Consider the following 25,421-nt stretch of genomic DNA (forward strand, 5'->3'; position numbering starts at 1 on the left):
TGTATCGTGAGCACTGCGTCCGTCTCCTCCACGTAGCCACTCCCAGAGGCACACACTGACTTGCCAGTTCTCCCATGAGAATGCCAAGACTCACTGGGGTTCAAGGACATTCAGCAAGACAGGGGGAAGGCAGTGGTGAGCCAGACCCACTGTGACAGGCAGAGCCCAAGATTTCCATTCACAGAGCTGCCCCCAGAAAAGAAGCCGAGGATACCTTTAAACCGAGAGACATCTACAAAGGGATCCCAGGATGGAATCGCAGATATAACACAACGCAAGTGTTTTCACACAGGAGATGTGGTTTGTTTTTGTTTTTTGTTTGTTGTTTTAAAAGATTTAATTATTTGAAAGTCAGAATTACACACAGAGAGAGGAGAGGCAGAGAGAGAGAAGTCTTCCATCCGATGGTTCACTCCCCAATTGGCCAAAATGGCCGGAGCTGCACCCATCTGAATCCAGGAGCCAGGAGCTTCTTCCGGTCTCCCACATGGGTGCAGGAGCCCAAGGACTTGGGCCATCTTCCACTGCTATCCCAGGCTCCCAGGCCATAGCAGAGAGCTGGATTGGAAGAGGAGCAGCTGGGACTAGAACTGGCACCCATATGGAATGCCGGCACTTCAGGCTAGGGCGTAAACCCACTGTGCCACAGCGCCGGCACCAGGAGACATGTTTTTGATAATCTGAGGGTAGTTTTTTTTTTTTTTTTAATTAAAGGCTAACATCCTCCCTGGGTACTCAGGCAGCTCTCTTGTAAAAAGAACCATACAATAGTTTTAAAAAGCAAATAATTCCTTGTGATATAAGTCACCACCTGTAATCCTTATGCTGCTGCAGTTTGATTTTCTACAATGGATTTTCTTAAACCATTGTTGATAAGGTTTCACCTGTAATGTGTTTTCTAAAATCTATCTCTGCCGTCATTCTGCCTTGTATATGAATTAATAAATCTTTAAAGATCCTGCTATGTCCGCCAGGCTCAGAGATGAATAAACAAGACTAGGACACCTTAGGAGAGGCAGACGGCTCACCTAGCCAATAGGACACCTGTATCCTCCCCCATCACACTACCTGGGTTCCATTCTCAATTCCAGCTCCGGACTCCAGCTTCCCGCTACTGCAGAGCCTGACAGGCAGCGGGGATGGATCAGGGGACCGAGTTCCTGCCACTCACACTGGAAACCTGGCTTTGACTTCCTGGTTCTGGCTTTGGCCTGCAATACACAGCTGCTGCAGGTATTTGGGGAGTGAACCAGCCAAGGGGCCCTCCCTGCCTGTTTGTCTCTCTCTTTTCAAAGTTCTAGGAAATAAGCATATGACAGGCTTCAGTTAATTACCTTTATACTTCTTACGAAGCAAAAAAAAAAAAAAAAAAAGACAAATGAGACAAAAGAAAAATCTTAACATTCCATTTTTGGGGCGTGCAGGGCTGCAGTAACCGTGCACTAGAGAGCAGTAACGGGCCGGCACTATGGCATGCTGGGTTAAGCTGCCAATTGTGGCGCCAGCATCCCATATAGGCACCAGTTCGAGTCTCATCTGCTACACTTCTGATCCAGCTCCCTGCTAATGTACCTGGGAAAACAGTGGATGATGGTCCAAGTCCTCAGGCTCCCGAACCCCCATGGGAGACCTGAAAGAAGCTCCTGGCTTCATCCAGGCCCAGTCGTGGCCATTTGTGTAGTGAACCAGCAGACAGAAGATCTGTCTCTGTAATTCTGTCTTGCAAATAAAATAAATCTTTTTTTTTTTAAAGGAAAAAAAGAAAATAGCTCAAGGTAGCCATATGACCATTTTTAACCCACTTACCAGTTAATCTATCTAGATTAAACTTCACCTTGAACATGAAAGATCTTACCCAAGGCCAAGACTATAGGAAGTACAAGGAATATCAACAGTATTCAAACCCTAAAATGAACTCACCAAGAAAATAAGCTTAGATACTTACTTTCACTGGGACAAGCACAGTATAGATTGATTATATTTTTAACTCTTTTTCCTATTAATGGACAGATGATTAGGTAATAAAATTCCCTTTTAGCAAAGTGATCACTGCACACCATCTTGCCAACTCCCCCTAAAAAAATGAGCAGGGTGAGCCAATCTGTCCAAAAACAGAGTCGATACCCAGAAAAACTACAATCACGCAAAGTAAGACAATGCAGAGTTGGCTTCGCACAAGGAAAAAAACAATCTGCTAAACAATCTCTCCTTAAGAGGGTGAAAGTTAGAAGTCAAATGCACGTGGTTCCAAAAGATGATGAGAAACACATGAAGCTATCCCTGAATTCATGGAGCCGAGGCTCAAAGGAAGCCGTGAGGCAGTGAGAACACAGTATCCAAAAAATACCCACTTAAAAGGTTCACAGCTTAACACGCACAGTGCAGGACAAAAACCATGTCCCAAAATAATTGCCTGATGTGCCTGTAATTTGCAGGAACTCTATTTTTCCAATTAGCATCAGGACGGCGACATCATAGACATCAACTACAGAATAAACTTCCGGGAAACCTGGCAAATGTTTCGTCTGCCCTCCACTCAAGACACAAGTCCCCAAAATCAAAATCCTTGTTTGGCTCATGAGCAGAACAACTCTGCAAGAGCCTGCAACCGTGAGCTCGAGGCAGTCAGGAACTAAAACACAAGAATGGGGAGTGGGAAGGGAATGAGGCTCGACGAATCCAGTAATTTTATAAAATTTGCTCAAAAGCTTTTGGAAATTAGACTGACAAATGCTGAAACTTCCCTTCTCATTCTAGCTCTGCCCAATGAAAAAAAAAAAAAAAAGCACTTTAAGACACTTCCAAGGTAACCCTAACTGAAATTCGATCCCACGGTTTTAGAAGGCAAGTTCCCCAAGCCAAAGAGGGGTCTTCAAAAAGTTCAAGTTATGAAAAAACCACGTACAGACTTCAAAAAGATTTTTTTGCACCAAAGTGGGCTTCTCTTAATTCAACGTTTCACATTTTTGAAGTAGCCTCATAATTTCAGGGAGGAAAAAACAAAAACACTAAAACCCAGGGCTTTTCAATTTGCAACCTACTTTTTCTGGAAGCTGGGATTCAACCTCTTTCTTCAGTCTCCTCAGTAAAAACGGCCTCAGCACCTTATGGAGACGCCGGATGATCAGTATAGTTTCCTCTTCGTTCAAGTCCACCTGCAAGACAACCTTGCGTGAATCTGATCTCCTTAAAGGGGTGTTTCAGGGAGGAAAGCATCGCGAGACTACGCGGTGCTTCAATAGGCAGTTTTCCGGGCAGTGGGGCCAGGTGTGTGCCTATCAGGCGCCCCTGGGAAGTCTCTTCCCACCTTCCTCGCTCACCTCGAAATGCCTGTCTGCATCTCAAAGCTGAGTTCCGCGCCCAAGGACCAAGAGCCTGCCGGTTTTCAGCCAGCAGATTTGATAAAGTCACGCACGATTTTATGAGCCACTGAGGCTGGATGAAGTCCGCGCTAGACAGCTAACGTGGTCAAAGCCTCAAGTTAGGCCCCCTCAGTCTGGCCTTCTCCCAAGGGCGTGAACGTGAATGGAGCAACAACAGCAGACACAGATGATGCTGCTGAGCCTCTAGGTCCCTTGGCCCTGCTCAAGTTCCCTCCCCTGTGCAAAATCCGCTGCTTTCTCTTTCACCTTCCTCTCTCAGCCTCCAGGGGGCAGAGGTGATCGGCACGACCTCCCACGACCGGGCAAGCCAGTTAATTAACTGCAGAAGAACAGCCAATGTGCCTAGGAGGTACCTCAAGATTAAAGGGCCAAACAGTTCAAACACAAGTTTTCCTCAAGCGTCCTTAGTGGTTTTTCATCCCTCTAATCCAAATGACGTGTGCCCGTCTCTTGTCTTGCAATGGCCCGTGTCTCTAAGAGGAGACAGCTGAGGGAGTAACACCCATCCATTTGAAATTGGCTGCCCCTGCAGCCCAGCAGCGTTCCTGCGCATGTGCAAACCTGGGGCACAGACTAACGCTGGAAAAACAAGTACACAGGCGGTGAGCGTAAACTCGTCCTGCTCCGTTATACCAACTCCTCTCGTGGAAGTCTCCGCAAGGCGAGCCCGGGTTTCTAACAAGGGAAGCTATGTTTTAAGGCCTGTATTCGGTTCACCAGGCTGATCTGTGCCGTTTCTCCAAGAAACGTCTGCCTGCTCAGCCTCCCGGGGGACCCGCAGCAGCTGCGTCCTCCAGCGGCCAGGAACATTCTCTGGTAGCCTGGCATGTTAGCCGAAGGAAAAGGACTTAGGAGGCCCCACTCGCCGCGAGCTGAGGCGGGGACTGTGGCCCCGGGATGAGACCGCATCCACCCACTGAGCAGCTTCAAAAGGCCCCAGACATCCTAACGCACCCTGCGGGATTTCTCTGCCTCTCGTGTTGCCAGCCCGGGGCTCTTTCATGTCATTTCATTGTCATGCAGTGGAAACAACCAAATTGAGACCAGTACCCTTTCGCCAGTCATGGCAAATGGAGCATTAAACCACTGTTCGAATGTGCTGCAACTCTTAAAAATTGTGGGGAGGAGGAAGTTGAGGAGGGCCCAGAGTTCGGGGAGCTTATTCTGTAGCGGGGTTCCGGTCAAGAGGATCCTTCTGGGGGCCACGTAGTGGGTATTCAAGACCTGGGTCAGCTTGCAGTGGTGGTTCTTCATCCGGTGGCCTTCGTCCACGATCATGTATTTCCACCGAATCTGAAACACAACAGAAAGACCCATGTGTAGTGAGCCAGGGGAAAACAGAACCCCCTGCAACAGGCAAGTGGGAGGCAGGAAGCCAGAGGCATGCTTGGTCCGTGATACGTGATACGGCGTGACCCTCCTTCATACAAAGCAGTCGCCACCAGCTGACCATCCCCCACGATGGACAGAGTGCATCAAACACCACGTCCCACTGTTCCTCTGCTGCCATGTGATCCCAAATCATCTTGAAGGAGATGGCTGGCCCTGTATCTAGATCCTCTCGCTCCCCATCCGCTGCTCCATGACAGTGTAGACAGAGGACATATGTAGCCCAGATTTCACGGTCACGCCCCCTCAGCCCATGTAAGTACAGAACACGGATCTCCCCTTGAAGCATCAGTTAATGAGAGAGTCTCCCGAGACGGCACCAGCAGACATCAATAGCTTCTGTGATCTTAGCTCCATGCCTTCTTTTCTACTACCCTGGCTAGTTACTACCCTTAAGAATTCGGCTCACCATTTTGTTTAACCCGGTTGTGAACACTGCAACGTTGGAATTTTTCACATAAAAATCTGGACATTCAGCATTTTTTACACAATTGAGATCTGGCCAGCGAGCTACTCAGTTCCTTCACACTGCTTCTCCAACTGGTCCAGGACCGCTGCTGTATCTGAGATGAAAGGATGCAGGCCCCGGCAGAGGGGGCAATGCAAAACCTCATTCCTGCACTGACACCAAGACTGAAGAAATAAACACAACTGGATCCCCACACAACGACCATCGCTTTAAAAGCCAGGAATGCTTACCCTGCACGAGCCTCCCTCCCAGGGCCACACAGCCCCTCTCCCTCTCTCACACCTTAACCTTCAACCCTCGCTAAGACCACTGTGGAGTTTCGTCAGTGGGAACAATGAAGAATGTTCCACTCGGCCCATCCATTCCCTACAAAACAGTGGCAGTAGCCAAGAAAAGCATCTGGTGCTCAGATGTCCCTGGATCCTCCTGCAAAGCTCTTAGCGAGAAGAGGCAGATAGCAAAGCAGTCCACACAGTCCTTGCCCTCCTCATTAGACGCACCGGGAATGCCAGGGGCAAGAGACGGGAACCAGCAGTCAGGTGGGGAGGCACAGGTAAAAGAAACCACCCGAATTTTTTTTTCAGTCCTCTACAACCTCTGAAAAAGTGTTTTAAGAATAATTACAATTGTACGACCCGTTGCCCCAAACTCACCAACAGCATGCAAAGAGGCTGGCAGACAAAACTGGTTTTAAAGAAATATTCTCCATCTACTTTCCTGCCTGATTTAGTTTATGAAATAATAAACAAGGCAGCAGAGGCCTTTGATTTTGCTATTGGGTCTACTCCTAATTAGGCCTTCTATTTGGAGAAAAAAAATTATTCCCCTCTTCTGAAGCCCTACTTCTCCAGTAACAAATAAAAGCAGTGCATCTCGTTACCAGGCGTCTCTGATGAATTTTGAAATACGTATGTACCAGTCATGATTGAATCCTTCTGAAAGGATCTCAGGCGTACACACACATTCATTCCCACAGAAATGTTGAAAACACGTCATTTTTGACACCGCCAACTTCCTGAGGACTGGGAACGGCACTGCTGCCTGTGCCATCTCACTGATCAAACTTCCCCTGGGAGGGCATATTTCCTTTAGGCTATTTCCTGGGATGCCACGCAGGGCACTCTCAGGGCCCAGGGCAAAGGTTTAACTCAGAGGCTGAACAAAACCCTGAAACAGGGCTTCTGTGCCACTCTGGCCATAACTTAGTTCCAGATTATGGTGCTTTCCAGGGAACGCCAAGGGCTGAATGACTGTGGGGGCTAAAACAGTAAGTTTTCATTATCTGTTCCAGGAAAAGACGGTACATGGACATACCAGGAGACAGGATGACATTAATGCAAAACAAATCTATTTTGCGGCTAAAGGACAATTAGGGACACACAAATTAGGAGACATGAAAGTGACAGAAATAACTCCTTACAAGCTCCAAATAAACAGTCATAGAGACAGCCTGGAGAAACGTGAACCAGGCTGGGCCATGATTAATCCGGGACCACACCAAAGCCACCACAGCCGCAGCTCAGGGGAGTGCTCACATGGAAGGGGCCGAGCGAGAGGTGGCACCTTGTCTTTGCAGAGACACAGGCCCAAGAGGAATGAACTTCCTCGGACAATAACCCAGGGCCACAAAAACAACGATTTCTTTCCGGAGCACGTTCAGCACCGTTGCAGAAAGAAGCCAGATGAGCTTATAAAAAAGATGTAAACTCATTAACTAAGAGAAGACAATTACGAGTCCCAGGATCACCCATGCACACACACGCACGCACGCACACACGCGTGCATACCAGTGTGCATAAAATTAAAATGCATGACCAAAATATATCGGACTTTTTAGGGGCAAATAAAGAGAAAGACACATGCCACCTAAGGATAAAATTATTCTCCTGAGGGTAATTTGGGAATACTGTGTACTCCAGTGTGATGGTCCACAATTGCACGCAGAAGAATTTTTTTTTTTTTTTTAAGAAAAACATACCTTTGCGAGAATGTGCTTGTCTTTTATAATGTACTCGTAAGTAGTCAGGAGAACATTGAATTTGCCACTCCGCAGCTGGGGCACAAGAGAGCGACGCATGGCAGGGGTGCCCTGGAAAGGAAGAAAAACACAACCCTCAGGCTGGGTGGAAGGAGACGTGCGCTCTTTGCCCCCTACCTCGCACTGCTCACTGCCTAAGGGAGGCCAGACCTGAGCCCGGGGCGTGCCCACCCATGCACGGTCCACGCTGACCCCTTCACCAGCAACAGAGTCTGGGCCAACTCCTGTGTGTCTTGACGCTTTGCAGACCCTTACAGAAAGGTTTTCCCGCTCGAGACTGAGGGAGGGAAAGGAGACAAGGAAATCACGGTGACCTGGTCGGCGCAGAGAACCCGCGCGGCTTGGCTGAGAAGCTCCCAGCCCTCGGGAGTGGGCGGCTGGCAGCCCGGGCGGCAGTAATTGTCTGACGCTGCGGGCACAGCCGGCCCCGGAGCAGCCCGCGGCGAGCCCACGAGCAGCGCGCAGAATGTGCGGTATTTGTCATTTGTATTACTCTCATCAGAAACCTCGCAATATGATAATTAACAATTTTCTTCTGCATTTCACTATCTGAAAGTAATTATGGTTTATTACAGTAATCTTCTTGGGATGATTAACTCTCACTGTTTAGTACATGATGTACATGACAAAACTTTACAACCAAATACAGTTCACAGATGTGCATATGGAATGAAGAAAATCGGGCCTATTTTTTGCATTTCCACATTTATATATAAAGACAGCATTCCAAACCTTGTAAGAAATTTTCACCACAGAAGGAGCCCATTTGTCGAATTCATATGTCCAGTTAGATAGAGTCCTACAGAACAACAAAAAAAGACATTTGTACAAAATTCAGTGGTTACAAAGATGTTCTTTTTCATTTTCAGGCCTCACCTTAAGAGGGGCTAGGGAACATAAAATAAGATCTCAACTACGTATTTATTCTAAAGGTGTGGATATAAGATAAGTTAGAAATAAGCTACCACAAATGCTGGCAAGTTTGTCCATGGAGCATAAAAAAAAAAAAACCTCATAAGAAAAAAACATTGAAGAATACATAAACATAGCAAAAATCTACATGTTAATAAGGTTCTGAAAATCATATTGCCAGGGTGATTTTGAGAATCTTTAGAAACAGCCATAGAAGTTGAGAAAAATTGAGTCAGGAAAAATGAATTACAAAACCACATGAAAATGTTAAATAAATCTGTCAAAAGGAAGCAGGGGAAGAAATAATGATTGACTTAAAAAAAAAAAAAACCCTGGAAGTGTCACCATAGTATATTAGTCAGAACATGGAAAACACAGATAAAATGCAAAGCAAGTCTAAATACTATGGACACAGACAATTCGTAGAACAAGGTCTGCAAATAGTCATTTAGACAAAATCTGCAGAAAATACAAAAATAGAACAATACTTATTCTTACACCAAGGCCAAGTTCATATCAGCACTGAGATTCCTTACGACATCTCAGGGAATAAAGCTGCGGCCTTGACACCCACAGCCACACACGCAGCACTACCAAGCAGAGTGGGGAATGAGCAGTTCTTCCCTGCCACAAACCACGAAAAACCACCCAGGGCAGAAAGCACCAGAATGCAACGGTGCTGTCCCATCCAATGCAGAGAAATCATGGAAACATTGAGGTTTTTTTGTTCAATGCAAAATTCATGGTCAGGAGTTTGATTTCAGTTCTGCTTTAAAAAATACAAAAAGGGAAGACTTAAGAACACATGACCTCTTAATTATGTATATATGTATGAAGGTGTGTATGCATATAACTTTTTGTAAATAGAACAAGAGAAAATCAAAGAAATCTTTAAAACACACACACACACACACACACCTCTTTCCCCTTTGCGCGTCATTACGAAACGACAGTGAGTGAGACTCACCATACAGTGTACAGACCCTGCTGCTAATGGGTCCTGTGCTTAAAGAACCCATCAAAGAGGCTGGGTGGGGTGGGGCAGGAAATGAACATCTAAATCCAGGTGACAAGACTCTGATCAGACTATAGCACGCTACAGTTCTACCCTCGGTGAAAGACAAGGACAAGCTCCTAACAGTACGATCTACAACGCACACAACGGCGACTGCAGGATAAATGAGTTTACTTACGAAAGGGGAACGATGATGAGATAGGGGCCATTGAGTCGTTTGTGCTCCATCAGGTACGTGATGAGTGCAATGGTCTGTATGGTTTTTCCTAGCCCCATTTCATCAGCTAAGATTCCGTTCAGATTGTTATTATACAGGGAAACCATCCATTCCAGGCCCTGCAGCTGAAATGAAGAGTAATTGCTTCAATTAGCCAAGACGTGCACAGGTAATTAATACTAATACAACTCAAGTGAGGCTGTGACTTCGTAACTCCTCGATGCTGTGCGTCAGGCTTCCCACAGTCGGCAAGTGGAGGAAGCACCAAGGCAAAGAGAATATCAAATCTGAGCCTGTTATCGTCCCTGCTGCTTGGCAGGTGCTGAGTGTTAATCAGATTGAGACGTGATGGGATGCAGCATACTGGTGGGACTGTAAGCGGCTTTGCTGCTCATCCCTGCTTAGCATTTCACAGGATCTAACATTCTAGATTTATTACAAATGAAGAAAACCCAAACCCAAACCCAGTCCAACCACTCCAACAACAAAGAGCCAATGGGAGGATTACAGGGAAAGCAGAAGGCAGGCTGGGCATAGAGATCCCAGATCATCAAAAACAGTCATCCGGGTGATGCAGAGGCTACCCCAGGGTGGGATCCCTCTGGTGAGGAAGCGGGGAAACAAGGGAGCCAGAGCCACTGTGCTGGACCACAGGAGGACATTTCTGTTGCTGGCAGACAGGAAGTTCCCAGGCAGCACAGGGAGCCTTGCACTGTGAGGACGCCCTAAAAGCAGCACGCTGAAGCTCACTGCCTGTACACAGGCTCAACGCTTGTTCAAAGTACGAACGCCATGCACCAGAGTCACTTTTGGATTCCCCCACACCAAGTCCAGAGTAAAGGCTGGGTGAAAATTGAAAAGTGTTGTCTCCTTCCCCCAAACACCAATCCTCTTCCACCACCATACCACACATGCTCAGCTGAAATAGTGGAAATAACCACAGAAGCGAAGAGGGGTGGGCGAGAGAAGCTGTCTGCCTGCCTGCAACGCGACCCTGAGGCCACCAGATCCTGAGCAAAGCCAGCTAAATGCCAAAACATTCAGCTAGGCTGTGGGAGTGCAGCCTCCTTACTTCTTTTAATGAAAATGGGGAAAAGGCAAAATTCTGTGTCTGTGTTAAGCTCATTTGAAACACCAGCAGAAACAAGCAGTAGAAAGGCCTAGAAATCTACCAACACCGTGCGAAGTGATCTGGATTTTCTCCAGGCCATGCAACCAGGCAACTGAAGGTAGCTATGTCTTGAACCAGGCTCATTATGTGGCTCTCCGGGAAGCAGTGTGAAGGCCTCAGCTAGGTCAAGGTTAAATACAGAGACGACACAAACACGTCTCCAGGAGCACAAAGACAAAGCTGAGCTTACTCAAAGGGTGCTCTGGAGACTTCTGGGGACCTTGCAAGACCATTTCAGGAGGACGCATGGAATACAAAGAGTGGCCAGAATAACACCAAGGCGTTACCTGTCATTCTTACTGTGATGACATCAGCACTGATGACGCCAAGGCGATGGTGACTACAGACTGCTGCCACCTTAGCACAAAGGCAGCAGGCACCAGCAGCCGCGGTCTTCCTCACTCCTGTGCTATGGCTGCAAGCGCGGCACCCAGTTATAAAAGTGGAAGGGACCTGACATCAGAAAAATTGAGAGCCAACGCCCTGGAGCGCGCGCGTCCTAACGTGGATTCCAGGTGCCACTGGTTTCACAGGACGGTAACAGGTGATAAATGAGAACTGGGCGTGATGGTCAAAGAAGTCTGGGAAATTGGACACTAGGCCACGGTAGGCGGGGCATCTAACTGGAGGAGGCCACCATGCACTAGGGATCATACATTCACTTTTGCAGTCTTTGGTGTGCTGACATGCACTGTAGACAACCAGGTTCACTGCCACACTGGCTTCACATCTTGCTGGCTTGGGTGGCCTAGGGTTATGCCTAGTCCCATCAATAAGAGCCCTTACTCTTAAAATTACCCAAGTTTGGAACAGAAACTATACAACAATCCTAGTTACAGCGCACAGTATTTCCCATACTTGAGACCTGGCTACAAAACCTTCTTAAATGTGGTTAGTTTTAAAGGAACAACTGCTGGAACAAGGGCCCCCCAAAGGAACATACTCTGGGAAATGCTACAAAGTAGAAGGATGCAGAAGATGAGTGTGGACCCCAATCTAGACAGGTCAGATGAAACACCTGATACCCTCACAGCCTGATATTTACCAAAGCACAGTTGTTTACTACTTTATTGTGCCCTAAACACACATTAACACCCACACCCAGCATGAACATAGTACATAGATGCTAGGTAGTTACACCCACAGCATGAAACTACAGCAACAACCAACACTTTTACAGAAACACTCCATTTCCTTTGAGAAGAAGTGCAGATGTTCACCACGTTAAGAGAACGTGGCTGGGTTTTCCATTCAGAAGAGATCCACAGGCAAACTGTTCCAAACGTGAAGCTTCAGTGTCTTATCAAAGAGAGAGCTGGGAGGGCACGCCCCAGGAGAGACGGTGCCATGGAAGTCCTCTCAAAGAAGAACTACAGGCCCGCTGGGGAGATCTCTGTCTTGTAGGTGACGGGACCTGAGAATTCACACCGTGCTCTAAACCTCTCAAGCTATCAGCATGGGCAAGACAGACCCCAGCTCAAATAAGCAAGATGATGACTTGCCCAGTGGACACCCGTGGCCAATTACCTGGTAATGCTTTAGGGTCCCGTTGATGAGGAGGGCAGACTGCTTCTCCACCCTCTCCGAGATGGCGTGGGCCACGGTGTAGTAGGACTGGGACCCTCTGGCACTGTACTGCATGCTGTACTCATCATCCACGTCTTGCTTGGCTGTCCTGAGAAAGACAAAGTCAACACTCACACGCAGACGTCTGGGTGTACGCGTCGGCCTATCTCATCCACACAATGAACTGAGAGCCCAAGACAGCAGCAGTATGTACAGTTCCGTGCCTGCTACGTGCTCTGCAGTGAAAATACACGACCTGTAAGCCTCACAACAACCAAGCAGGGCACGCACTATTCTTCTCACCCCTGTTTTATGCACACAGAACACGGAGAGGTGACTTCATTTGCCCAGGCCACATACAAGGTAGTGAAACCAGGCAGGTGCCCCGATCTCCAAAGACTGGCTGGAGCCTAAACCCAGCACCTGCAGGTTAACGCTCTGCCGGTGAAGCTGTCAAGGCTCTCAGGATACAAAGCCTGTTCATGGAACGCTGGCTCGGGCTGGCAGGACAAGGCGGGAGAGGGCCGAAGACAACACTAAGGAGGTAGAAGAGAAGACAGGCAGCCTTCCACCCTCAATGCCGTGTTAACCAGCTAGTAGTTTATTCTACAGCATTGAGGACACACTGACAGGTTTCTCTAAGACCTTCAGGTGAGAAAGGGGGCAGGCAAGTAAAACAAAGGTGTCTAAACTGGCACAGAGTTCCATGGAATAAAAGGAGAAAATACTAGGATGTTCACTTTGGCTATTTAAAAAACAAAATCTCATCTTTTACAATTTTCTCTTCTGTGCATCTTTTCACAACACTTTTCTCTGAATAGTAGAGCCACACAAGCAAAGGGATGTGCACAGCGCTGACACAAGGGGATGGGGCGAGTGTGGAGCTGCAGTGATCAGAAGGAGGGAGGTGGCAGGTGCAGGGATATGGCTGGAGCAGCAAGGATGGAGACAGGTGTGCTGTGTCCCACTTGGGCTTCTGGGTCAGCGTTGGCATTGTTAGGGGAGATGAGACCAGAATGCAGTGAAGAGGCCAGTTGGGGGGAGGGGATTGACTAGATCATTCTGATAGGGAAGTCAGACAGCAGGCCAGGACGGAGCCTGAGCCGCCAGAGGGGAGCCAGGAGGGAGAGGATGGAAGGGATGGGGCCAGAAGACAGGAAGGGAGGAAGGGAGGATAGAAGTTAGGAAGCTAGGGAGGAGAGGAAGGGAAGAAGGACCAAAGGAATAAAAGAAGGGAGGGAGGGGGAGAGAGAGAGGTCAAAGAGGCACGGGAAGAAGGGAGGGGGCGGTGGGGAGCTGGAAGCCCTACCACCCAGGGGGATGGGATCGGGGGCTGACAGTGGCCTCTGAGGGCACGCGGCTCCCAGCAGAGTGTGCGCATGAGACGGGCTCCCGTCACAAAAGCCAGCTTTCTGGAGGAGCATCCCCACGGCACAGCCCTCACACTGCGCATGCCCAAGGGCGGCGAGCCCGAGGTACGCACTCAATGATCTGCTTGGCATCCTTCTCGGAGACTTCCTCGCTGTTCGGATCCAGAAGTATCTTCTCTTCTGTTTCCTGCCTACTGGACTCTTCCTCTTCATCCTGGGCAAGGAACAGAGACACGGGAAAAGGATATCTTAGCCAGCGAATCGCTGTAGCTGGCACTTGCAGAAAAGGGATTCAATATCGTTCCGCTTCACAAACGAAGCAAGTAAACAGAACTCAAGGAGCAGGCAGGCCGAATGCCTGTGTAACCAAACTGCACGTCATCGGGCTGATTCAGTCCCTGACGGAGGGAAGAGAGGAACCCACTGGGGATCCCCTGGAGCCCCTGCTCCCTAGAATGAAGACGTAAGCACCAGGCCAGCAAGATGGGTACCTGTCACAGCTGGGTTATCCAAGAGTCCTGTCACCTGCCCCTGCTCTCACTTCCTTGGAACAATTCTGCAGCTCCTTCTCCAAAGCCACACTTCAGAGACCTGAGCATCCTCCCTCGCACACAAATGCCCACTGTGACAACACCCGTGGGACTGTGTCCCCACGTGTGTCCACTGTGAAGGAACTGGAGCTTTTGAGCCTGCTGCTGTCTATAGCCGAGTCACACCACACGTGCGTGCATGCACATAAAACCTGTCAATTACTGGGCGAAGGATTCCGCACCTGCACAGCCCTCTGCGTTAGGCCACACCAGTGTAACAGCGTCACTAAAATACTCATCACGACCACTCCTGACCTGCTGTTGAAGGCTACGTTTCCCCAGATAATCCAGCAGAATTCCCTTTATAAGCAGGTGCGAAGGGAGTCTTTCTTTGCTGAAACTCATGGGTAAAAAAGTATGAATGGACACAACCTCAAGGCTAAGGTCAAACCTGAGGTCACAGGCCACCAAGCAGCAGGGAGGATGCTGAGGACTTGGCACGGCCCCTTCATCTTCCAGGTGAGGAGATGAAATCCTGAGAGGGGACATCACTAGGTCCAAGTCACCTGTCACTCACATGGGTCCCAAGGTCAGAGCTGATCTCTTCCTAGCTCTCCAGAGCTCTCTGTGGCTGTCAGGCCCAGGCTGGCATCTATGGTCACATGGCCTGCTTTATCTTATCTCTGCTCCTCTCTGGCTCTCTTACTCAAAGGCAAAATTCTTCCAGTGGATCATTTACTGGCCCACTCATGCCAGTAAACAGGACACACTGCAACACCAATTCTCCAACTTAACTATCTCAGAGAAATAGAAGTAGCTGGAAAAACATGAGTATGCCCCAAAAAGTATTTGCTTTTTAATGGCTGTTCAGTTTGCTAATGTCAATTTTATTCTTTTTCCTATTTACCAAAGCAGTAAGTGCACATGGTAGATTAATTTAGAAAACACAGATCCATGAAACAGAAGGAAAACAGTAATTGTCTTAAGATCTTCTTAAGCTATTCTCAGGTTGTTTATCCGGTCCTTGGCATCTATGGCATGGCACTCTGGGATGGCAAACACCATACTTAGCAATTACTTATTAACAATGCCCTAATAAAGGAGACCAAATCTTCTTTTAACTCTTCTACTTGTAAGAAATCATTGCAGTTGATCTTGCAAATACCTGTACCATTTCTTAACTGAAAGTAACCAATGTATGCTTCTAGATACATTCCTTTCAGGAGAGTGAGAAAGTGCTTCTTGTTAGGTAACAAGTATGTCCCAGGAATTCAAATGAAAATCACAAAATCCAGAGGGGATTGGAGCTGGCGCTGTGGCATAGTGGGTAAAGCCGCTGCCTACAGTGCCAGCATCACATATGGGCGCTGGTTCAAGACCCAGCTGCTCCACTTCTAATCCAGCTCTCTGCTATGGCCTGGAAAAGCAGTGGAAGAGGGCCCAAGTCCTTAGGCTCCTGCACTCAGGTGGGAGATCCGGAAGAAGCTCCTGGCTCCTGACTTCAGATTGGCCTGGCTCTGGCCATTGCAGCCATCTGGGGAGTGAACCATTAGATGGAAGACCTTTCTCTCTCTCTGCCTCTCCTTCTCTCTCTGTGTAACTCTTTCAAATAAATAAATCTTTAAAAAAAAAATCAAGAAAGGATCAATAAACTCATTAAGCCAGGTCCATGCTGCCCGTTGGTCCAAGTTCCCAAACTTACAGCTCCATAGAGATTGTCAGGCCTAAAGGACTTGAGAAATGTTGAGGCAGCTCATGCTCAGGGTGGACCACTCGGAGGCACTGGGTTGCCTTCCTCAAAGTTACCCATTTCTGCTTCTCCCCAAAAAACCTTTCCTCCATCTCCAACCTGATGCCAGCTTCTCTTTTGATGGTGCCAAAGGAATTTAAAATTCACAATGTTCCCCCCATAGACAGCCGCCCCCAAGAGGTTACTGTATCACTAGACAAGCACCATCGGAGCTGTTGAAACCCTTAGCCCAGTTGTCACCCGAAGGCTAACCCTGGAGGCAGAAGAGATAGAAGGGCACATGGGCTGTGCCTACATCATGGAAGATGTTTCTCCCCCACCCCACCCAACTTCCAAACCAATCACCCCAAAACAGAGATGCAAGCATACCTCCTCCTCGTAATCGGAATCACTCTCTTCACTGTCAGATCTCGGGGCCACTTCGTAACTAAGGGAGAGGTGGGACAGAGCAGGTGGATTAGCTCTTTTTAAGACAATAAATGCATATGACTTAACTAGTGCGTTCCACACACAAAGGACAGGTGCTGATAACTGCTCGAGTTTCAAGATTTTGCAAGGCCTGTGCCGATCGCAGAAGCACAAGCACACCAGCAATGCTGCTTTCTTGCCATACCCAGGATTCATCTCCAACCAGGCGTCCAGCTGACTCGCTTTGGGTGCTTCTGGTCCAAACAGGACCTTGCCGGTTTCCGTGTGCGTCACTTTGACGGGGAGGTCGCTCATCTGACTGCTCTCGTCTATTGGCTAGAAAGCAGGGGGAAAAAGAAAATCATGTCACTGCTGGATGTGAAGACGTCTGCCCAGTCCTGTGCTGGACGTTTCTGAGCCTCTCTGCTGCCTCACGTCTGAAACTCTTTGTGTGTGTGTGTGTGTGTGTGTGTGGAAATCGCACTACTCAGTGAGCCTTGTGAGAAGAGAAAGAAACAGAAATTGCCAGCCTCTTTTGCCATCAAAGATACAGGCATACGACCTGGGCTCTACCAACCGGCTGCACTCACCCAGGCACCGAGTCAGCAGCCAGGAGGTCAGTGGAATGGAGCCCAACAGGCACACTGGTGGAAGGGTAGACCACGTCAGTCTGTTGTAGTAGCCATCCCAGCGAAGCAGCACTGGCCGTGCCAAGTGCTTGCCTGCTCCAAATAGCAACCATGCCTCCTCACTGTACAAGTTGTACTCTATCACTGGGGATGGCCCCGGGGCCAGTTTTGCAGTATTCCTGGAGATCTGATGAGTTATCCAATATCATATTACAGGCTGAGCATCCTTAGTTCCAAAACATGATATCCAAAGTGCTCCAAAATCTGAGAATTTCTGAACATGAACATGACTCCATACATGGAAAATTCCATACCTGACCTCATGTCTTGAGTCTCAGCTAAAAGGCAGGCACATTAAAAATATAACATAAAAAATTACCTTCAGGCTATGTGGATAAGGTATATATGAAACACAATTGAATTTTGTGTTCAGACTGAAATCCCATCCCCAAGATATCTCATTACATACATGCAAATATTCCAAAACAATAAAAAAAATCAGAAATCCCAAAACACCTCTGGTACTAAGCACATAAAATAAAGAGATATTCAATCCATAATATATTCCCTTCTTACTTAAATCAGGCAGAACTGATTTTGGTCACTTGCAACTAACAAGTCCCAATCCGTAAATTAACACTCCCCAGATAATTACTGCAAAGTCATGTGGCTTCAGCGAGAGTGGAGAAAGGAAACAATATGACAGACAGCCCGCATCATTCCCTGAGGGGCTGATTTGGCTTCTGCAAAGCTCTGTCCTTTATCCAAAACCAAGCCCCCAGGTATCACTCTCCCAGTGGCATCTGTGAGTCTGAGAAGGAAGAGGGCCCCATTCATCAGAAACCCAACAAATTGGCCGAGACCGAGCTGAAGTTCATGACTAGACTCTACGCAAAATGACTTGCTTGGAAAATTAAGAGAATAAATGAAATTGCAGAGGTTGTATTAACCTACTTCAGAGAACAAATTGTCTTCAAAGGCCTCAAACCGGAGCAGTCCTATGCAAATGAATGCTACTGATTACAGGGTGAGTAACTTCTAGGAGCAGACCGCCTGGTAAAATGTTTGCTTGGAAATACTCAATTTGTGAGCGGCTTCGAGTTATCTATCTCCTGAAAAGTAGCAACATGGAAGATTTGAACAATTCATTAATTTCAAAGAAATTTTCCTAAATTACTCCTAATTGGTTTTGTGGTAAAATAAATACAGGAAACACTATCAGCTGTAACTAGGATTGCCATATAATTCACTATTCAATTAAGCAAAAAACGATTTAAAAAAAAAAGGAATGCTATAGGTTATCTTCTGTATCTTACAGGAAAGGACCAAAAAAACAAAATCAAAACTCCAGTGATTCTTTCCTCTACTCCCCCAACAAAGCACAACCAGCAAAAGACACAAGATATTAACAATTATCCACAAAAATGACCTTAACAAGAGAAAAGGCTTCCCCTGTCTCTTCTTTTTCTTGTAGGTGTGCTAAAGTGATGGCTTCAAACAGTGTCCCCTGGCGTGAGAATGTGATGCTTCTTCCTCGTGAATACACAAGGCCACGTACACACCCACAAGATAAAGAACGAAACCTGCCACTCGCTCTTGTCTCCTTCAGAAAAATCATACTGCACTACCTAGGACTATGATAAGACGGCTTGTTTCACTGCTTACGTCATGCCTCAAAGCTGGAAGCCACTGCGGCGGGAATGGGAACTGTGGGGAAAGCACTGAACGAACACTGAACACTATTAAGAACGTGACGTCCAGTGCGTCTGCCATGTGAGCCTCAGCAGGCTCGGCCCACGTGCATTACAACTTTAAAGGAGAGGGTCTGTGTCCCAGGTCCCAGATCAGTAGCTAATTTTCCCAAGAGACGTGGAGAGAAGAGCGCACTACCACGTTAAATCAATCTCTCCCCTCCACCCCATTCTGTGTGTGTGTGTGTGTGTGCTGCCGTGCGGCCCGCCCAGGGATGGTAGGGCCTCTGCAGGTTAGCAGTTGGGGCCACGTGCTGGAATACGTAGTGTTCTTCCTTGTGACAGCCCGCTGAGCGTTTCTTCCACACTAGTTGTTTCTCCTGATCCTTCCTTCCTTCCCTCAGGATGGCTTACAGCAGTTAAGCCACGGGGCCTGTTCAGGGGGTTTCTGCGTGGGAAAGTTGTCCTAGCTCGGCCTCTTTTCCTGCATCCAGACTGTCTGAGTCTACGGCTTGACATGTGTGCACAGCGATTCCAGAAGGGGATGGCCGACCCTGCGCCCCGCCCAGTCCTCATAGAGTCTGTGGGAGGAAGGCTCCCTACCTAGTCTGCTCGGGGAGTAGCCTCTCCACTGAGAACCAATGGCACAGACCCTGAAGCTTTTAGGCAAAAACCCAACCAAGAAATAATTGCAAGCTCGCCATTAGGGAGAATACCGAGAATACTAGGAAGTCACACAGAGGGCTACGCTGATGAATCTACACAGGGAAGCTATACGGCGAGCTTCAAGGAGTTCATGGAGAATGGAAATAAAAGATAAGTTTATATTAGTGCAAAGAAACCACACTGTAGTCCATGCACACTTTTTGCATAACACGTGTTTTCCATGGACTTTTTGAAAATCACTTGCATTATAAGACTGTAGAAATATCAAAAAGTAACCAAATACATGAATTGTCGGACTTCTATATTTTTATAATTACATATTAGTAGTAAGTCACAGAAACTAGATTGTATTTTAAGTTTTGTACTTGGCAAATGTAAAGACAGACTCACTTAAAGAGTCTCAAAAGTCTACATGTGCACAGAACATTCTGGAATGGTACACAAGGCACTCCGTATATCTTGACTGATGGTCTGAGATAAAAGTAGATGACTTTCCACTGTATCCCTTTCACATCATTCTAATTTTCTACTATGCTAATATACAGCTATTTTTACTTAAAAGTGAACAGCTGAGTAAAAATCAAATTAATGTACACAAAGAATTGTGCTGCCAAGGTACGTGAGGGGCTCCACTCAGCGGAAAGTGTTGAAATGGGTGCAAAATTCCTTACCTCTCCATCGGGTCCCAGCGCAGACTCGCCTCCCTCTGCGTTCTCCTCGGCCTTCTGCAAAGCAGCAATGCCACATGTTACGTGTAAGCCAAGAACACAGGTACGTGACTTCATGGCAACCCTCTGGTACGTGACAGTGTTTTATGATGAACCATCATCGTAACACAGCAAAGCTTACGCATTAATGCCTGTTATTTTTATTTCTCTTCACTGAGACAAAGTGTGTATTTTATTAGCAAGTTGCAGAGAGACATTTAAAGCCAGATGTGAGCCAAGGCCAGCACACCAGAGATTTGTGGATTGTGTCTTCAGGGACCCAAAGAGCTTAAGAAACGGCAGCATCAAGATAACAGTCAGAATCTGAAATGTTCTTCTAGTGTTTGGCACAGTGAAGACAAATCCTGACATAATTAGCTCAACTTTCCTATTCCCTGAGCAAGTTTTCATCAGCAGTGAAGAACAGCATTCTAAAAACGTCTATCAAAAATAAGCTCTGAATCACTCCTGGGTCATAAAAATAAAAAATAATACAAATTTCTGTGAGTTCCCTGGGTGTTTTTCATTCTACCTAATTGGTGTTCATAATATACTCTGTGTGTAAGGAGGAAATTTGGTGCACACACTGTGATCGCATGAAAAATTCTGTCATCTACCATTTCTTAAATATTCCAGGACTTTAGTCCATTAACCTCTAGGAGTGTCAAAGACAACCCAAATGAAAAGCTAACACTATGTCACATTTTGTACACACTCAAGAGCGTCTCATCTACAATATGTACCAAAGAGTCAGAAATATCTTCCATCTATAATTACCTCTCTGACAAGTGGAATCTTTAATACCATCTTTATGGAACCCTTGTTTTTGAGTTATTGCTAGAAAGAGTATACTAGTTCTGCATAGTACAGTGAGAAAAAATAAACTTGAGTCCTTTCCTTTGTCAAGATACTTAAGAAAATGAGCTTTCTTCACGGGGGCTCTTCATAAAAATTATATAAAATTGTATGGAAACAATAATAGCTCAACTCTGTCTACTTAAACACATTTTTGCTTTCCATGAAAAGAACTCAATAATCTCTAGAATAAACAACTCTCATGAAAATGTTTAATATTTAAGTTCCAGCCTTTTATCCATACTGAAGAAATGTAGTTCCACAACAGCTTGAAATTTTTGGAGTTTTTATATAATTTTCTTACCAAATATACATGTACAGAATGTACATAGGCCAAAGTATAAGGCATAAAAATGTAGCTCCTACTAAATTGTAGGAAATGAAATACTCACTTTGTTGTTTTTTTCTTTAAAGATTTACTTATTTATTTGGAAGGCAAAGTTACAGAGAGAGAGAGAGAGAGAGAGAGAGAGAGAGAGAAGAACCAAAGTGAGAGATCTTCCATCATCTGGTTCACTTCCCACATGGCCACAACGGCCAGGGATGTGCCAGGATGAAGCCAGGAGCCAGGAGCTTCTTCCAGGTCTTCCACATGGGTCCGTGGACCCAGGAACTTGAGTCATCTTCCACTGCTTTCCCGGGCACATTAGCAGGGAGGAGCTGGATTGGAAGCATAGTAGCCAGAACTTGAACCAGTGTCCATATGGGATGCCAGCTCTGCAGGCCGAGGCTTAACCCACTAAGCCACAGCACCTACTCCCTTTGTTATAATTTCCCGAGAATTTAATTTTCCCTTGGTGTCACCCTTATGAGAAAATATTTACAAGCTTAAAAGGAATGACTTGTTTTGAAGAGCACTAGGCTGTATATCTAGGCTAAAGACACAGAGCAATTCTCTGTTCAGGAAAGAAATAAGCCCTGTTCCCACCTACTGAGGGTTCCATTTTTTGGAATTCTCGAGCACTAAATTCAGGGAACTGTTTTAATGGATGTAAAAAGTCACTTAATGCTCCCCTTCTTTCCATACAAATCAGAAATAAGCTACAAATTCGGCCAACAAGGAAAATGAAATGAGACAACGAAAAAGCCAATTTCAAATGTCTAGCAAGAGGAACGGTATCACCATTTCAATGAATAGCACATTAAGAAAAAGCAGCAGAAATGAATACAATCAAAACTTTCCTAAAGGACACTCTCCTATGAACAAACAGTAGACTACCTTGAGGGTCATTGAAAAGCTGCTAAGTACCAAGGTCGCTCCATTACTTAAAATCCCCTTAAACTATTTACTTCATTCCAATATGTAACATGTTCAGGAGGTAAACTAATACTGGATTAAAGACAGTCAGTTCTGGAATTAGAAAACTTGAGTTTGAAACCCAGCTCTGTGACCCAATTCCAGAAACTTCAGCTGTGTGATCTTGAGCAAATCTCTTGGTGTCCTGGTTCCCTCATATGTAACACAGGGATAGCAGTAGCAGCACCCACTTTAGAGGGATGCTGCAGGATGGGGTTATTATGGCAGTGAGTACAATCCAACATGGTCCACGAGTATTTCAAAGAGTTGGTGGATACAGGATGTGCAGTTAGGGTAGCGGTTAGGGTGCTGGTTAGGATGCACCTCCTATATCAGATTCCTTGGGTTCAATACCTGGCTCTAACTCTTGACCCTCATTTCCAGCTAATACAGACCCTGGGAGCAGTCGTGATGGCTCAAGTAGTCGGTTTCTTGCCTCCCATGACAGAGCTCTGAATTGAGTTCCTGGCTCCTGGCATCAGGCCCAGCCTACGCCAGAATCTGAGGAATGAAACAGTGGATGGGAGTGACTCTCTCTCTCTCTCTCTCTCTGGGTGTGTGAAAGTGTGTCTGTCTCTCTGTCTCTCAAGTAAATAATAAATATTATAGAGCCAAAAAGGTAAAAAAAAAAAATTCATGAATAAATAAAATTAAAAGATCGGTATATTCTGATGCAAAAAAAAAATTTGCAATCCATGCAGTTTTTTCATAATACACATCTGTCCATGAACTTTTTGAAATACCTTCAAAGGTAACATATACTGTAAGGGTCAATCTCCACAATCTAAAAAGTCAATGACAGCCCAAGGTCCAAGGTCTATCCTTTTATTAACGAGACCAACCACAGTGTTGTCTGAAAACTGCTTCGTAAGGCTACAAGGTCAGGGATTTCTATTTGTTTTGTTTGATGGTGCATTCCTGTATCTCCGGGGTGCACTTCAAAGGGACTAAATGCATGTCTGCTGGATGAAGGAATGAATGGGAGCAGCAAGAACCATGTCCTTCATTTAGCATACACTGTCACAATTCCCAGTTTTATGAGGTACCGACATATTTGTTGGTCATAAAACAATTAAGAAAACACACACACACACACACACAATATGTGTCACCGAGCCTACTAGGTTGTTCCTAGAGCGAGAATCCAGGAGCCAGTGTTGTGATACAGCAGCCTGCAGCAGGTTAAGCCCCTGCCTGGGACACTAACGTCCCACATAGGACTGTTGGTTTGAGTCCTGGCTACTCCAATTCCAATCCAGCTTCCTGCTAGTGCACCTGGAAAAGCAGCAGATGATGGCAGAAATGCTGGAACCCCTGACATTCATGTGGGAGACCTGGATGGAGTTCTGGGCTCCTGGATTTGACCTGATCCAACCCTGGCTGTTGCAGCCATTTGGAGAGTGAACCAGCAGATAGAAAATCTCTCTTTTCCTCTCTCTCTTTCTCTCTCCTCTCTGTTTCTCTCCTCTCTTTTCTCCTTGTCAATCTACCTTTCCAATTAAAAAACAACAACAACAACAACAAGAAGTGGAAGTCAGGTGGCCATTTGTGCTACAGCAAGAGCCACCAATCTCCCGGCACACCGTGGATTCTTAAAGTTTGGTGGCAGCTTCTGGTTGGTGCGCCTTCATCAATCCATGTTCTCACATGAGGTGGACACTTCACCTCAAAGGAGAGAAAGCAAACCAAACACGTGCAAAAAACTCTTCCCTTTCTTTGGTTCAAAACTGTTCCCCAAGAGATTGTGACTGCTGCTACCACCTGGGCTAACCTCGGATGCTCTCTGAGCCCCTGGCAGAGCGTCCTGCCATTCGTGTGGCAGCTGCTGCAGTGTCGCCTGCCTCCTGCGCAATTCTCACGCAGTTATCTGCACCACGTGATTGCAAACACGCTATCAACAATGCCAGCTAACACCGGAGCTATTTTATTTCTATTGATTAGGAAAACAAAACACTGCCATTCATTCATTCATTAGTTCCTATCGGAGGGCTTCATGCTGCCTTTTTCCTACCTAAATATGTTTATGAAAGGAGGGAGGGAGGTGATTAAGCTAGTCACATAAAATGACAAGACACCAGTTACTCAGAACGAAAACCTAGTTGGAGTTCAAAGTTACTCAAACTAGGGGCCGGCACTGTGGTCTAGCAGGTAAAGCCACTGCCCGCAGTACTGGCATCCCATATTGGTGCCAGTTCAAGTCCTGGCTGCTCCTCTTCCAATCCAGCTCTCTGCTGTGGCCTGGGAAAGCAGTAGAAGATGGCTCAAGTCCTTGGGCCCCTTCACCCACATGGGTGACCCAAATGAAACTCCTGGCTCCTCACTTATGCCTGGTCCAGCCCCAGCCATTGAGGCCATTTGGCAAGTAAACCAGTGGATGGAAGATCTCTCTGTCTCTCCCTCTCTCTGTGTATATAACTCTGACTTACAAATAAATAAATCTTAAAAAAAAAAAAAAGTTACTCAAACTAAAGACAATTTAGGGCCTCAGTTTCCAAGGCCAATGTCAATTTGCATCATCATGAACTGAGAAAAGTTCACAAAGTTGTCTTCCCCTAGCAGAAGATAGACAAACAATGAAAAACAGGGCTAAGGATGGAAAGAATCCTAAATATTAAAATCTTGTGTAAGCTGAACTCTGAAAATAGACTTCAATGGGGCATTTTAGATTATCACAACATAAGCTACAAGCAACTTCATTTTGTAAGGAAACAGTTTTATGTCAAACATTTTACAATCTATATTATAAAGCAGATGCATCTGATGTCCTGACAGGCATTGTTTTAATATGCTGAAACAGCATTAAAATGTGCTGGCAACTTAAGAACATAATCTGCTTCACTGGAAATCTAAGCTTCCAGAACCCTCTTGGGGTACTTTCACTGTCATTTAAGTGGACCTGTACACATTAAGATAGGTGATCAAGCAATAAAAAGAAAAAGGCCACGAATGTCAAACTAACAGGCATTTGTACAGGTATTGGGGCTGTGTCTCACAGAGCCAAGCAATTTAAGTGGTTTCATTCAAGTAACTGGTCAATGCAGTAAAATGGGACTTGGCTCCAAACTTCCAGGTTCATTCTTTTTTTTTTTTTTTTTTTCCAACAGGCAGAGTGGAAAGTGAGAGAGAGAAACAGAGAGAAAGGTCTTCCTTTTTTTCCGTTGGTTCACCCCTCAATGGCCGCTGCAGCTGGCGTGCTGTGGCCGGCGCACCGCACTGATCCGAAGCCAGGAACCAGGTGCTTCTCCTGGTCTCCCATGCAGGTGCAGGGCCCAAGGACTTGGGCCATCCTCCACTGCACTCCCGGGCTACAGCAGAGAGCTGGCCTGGAAGAGGAGCAACCGGGACAGAATCCAGTGCC

The 25,421-nt window shown here is 46.4% G+C and overlaps 1 protein-coding gene across 7 annotated transcripts in view; it reads right to left on the reverse strand.

Moving 5' to 3' along the window:
• SMARCA2 (SWI/SNF related, matrix associated, actin dependent regulator of chromatin, subfamily a, member 2) overlaps window positions 1–25,421 on the reverse strand; it is a 205,931-nt gene that overhangs the window by 124,680 nt on the left and 55,830 nt on the right. For all 7 annotated transcript variants that reach the window (XM_062208351.1, XM_062208345.1, XM_062208346.1 and 4 more), the window contains 10 exons: window positions 19,876–19,929; window positions 16,424–16,554; window positions 16,180–16,237; window positions 13,644–13,744; window positions 12,122–12,269; window positions 9,385–9,548; window positions 8,012–8,078; window positions 7,220–7,330; window positions 4,434–4,676; window positions 3,042–3,155 (listed from right to left, as the gene is read on the reverse strand). In XM_062208351.1, the coding sequence (XP_062064335.1) occupies window positions 3,042–3,155; window positions 4,434–4,676; window positions 7,220–7,330; window positions 8,012–8,078; window positions 9,385–9,548; window positions 12,122–12,269; window positions 13,644–13,744; window positions 16,180–16,237; window positions 16,424–16,554; window positions 19,876–19,929 (1,191 nt within the window). The remainder of the gene's footprint in view (window positions 1–3,041; window positions 3,156–4,433; window positions 4,677–7,219; window positions 7,331–8,011; window positions 8,079–9,384; window positions 9,549–12,121; window positions 12,270–13,643; window positions 13,745–16,179; window positions 16,238–16,423; window positions 16,555–19,875; window positions 19,930–25,421) is intronic.

This window comes from Lepus europaeus, chromosome 12, assembly GCF_033115175.1.
Source record: "Lepus europaeus isolate LE1 chromosome 12, mLepTim1.pri, whole genome shotgun sequence".
Lineage (NCBI taxonomy): Eukaryota > Metazoa > Chordata > Mammalia > Lagomorpha > Leporidae > Lepus > Lepus europaeus.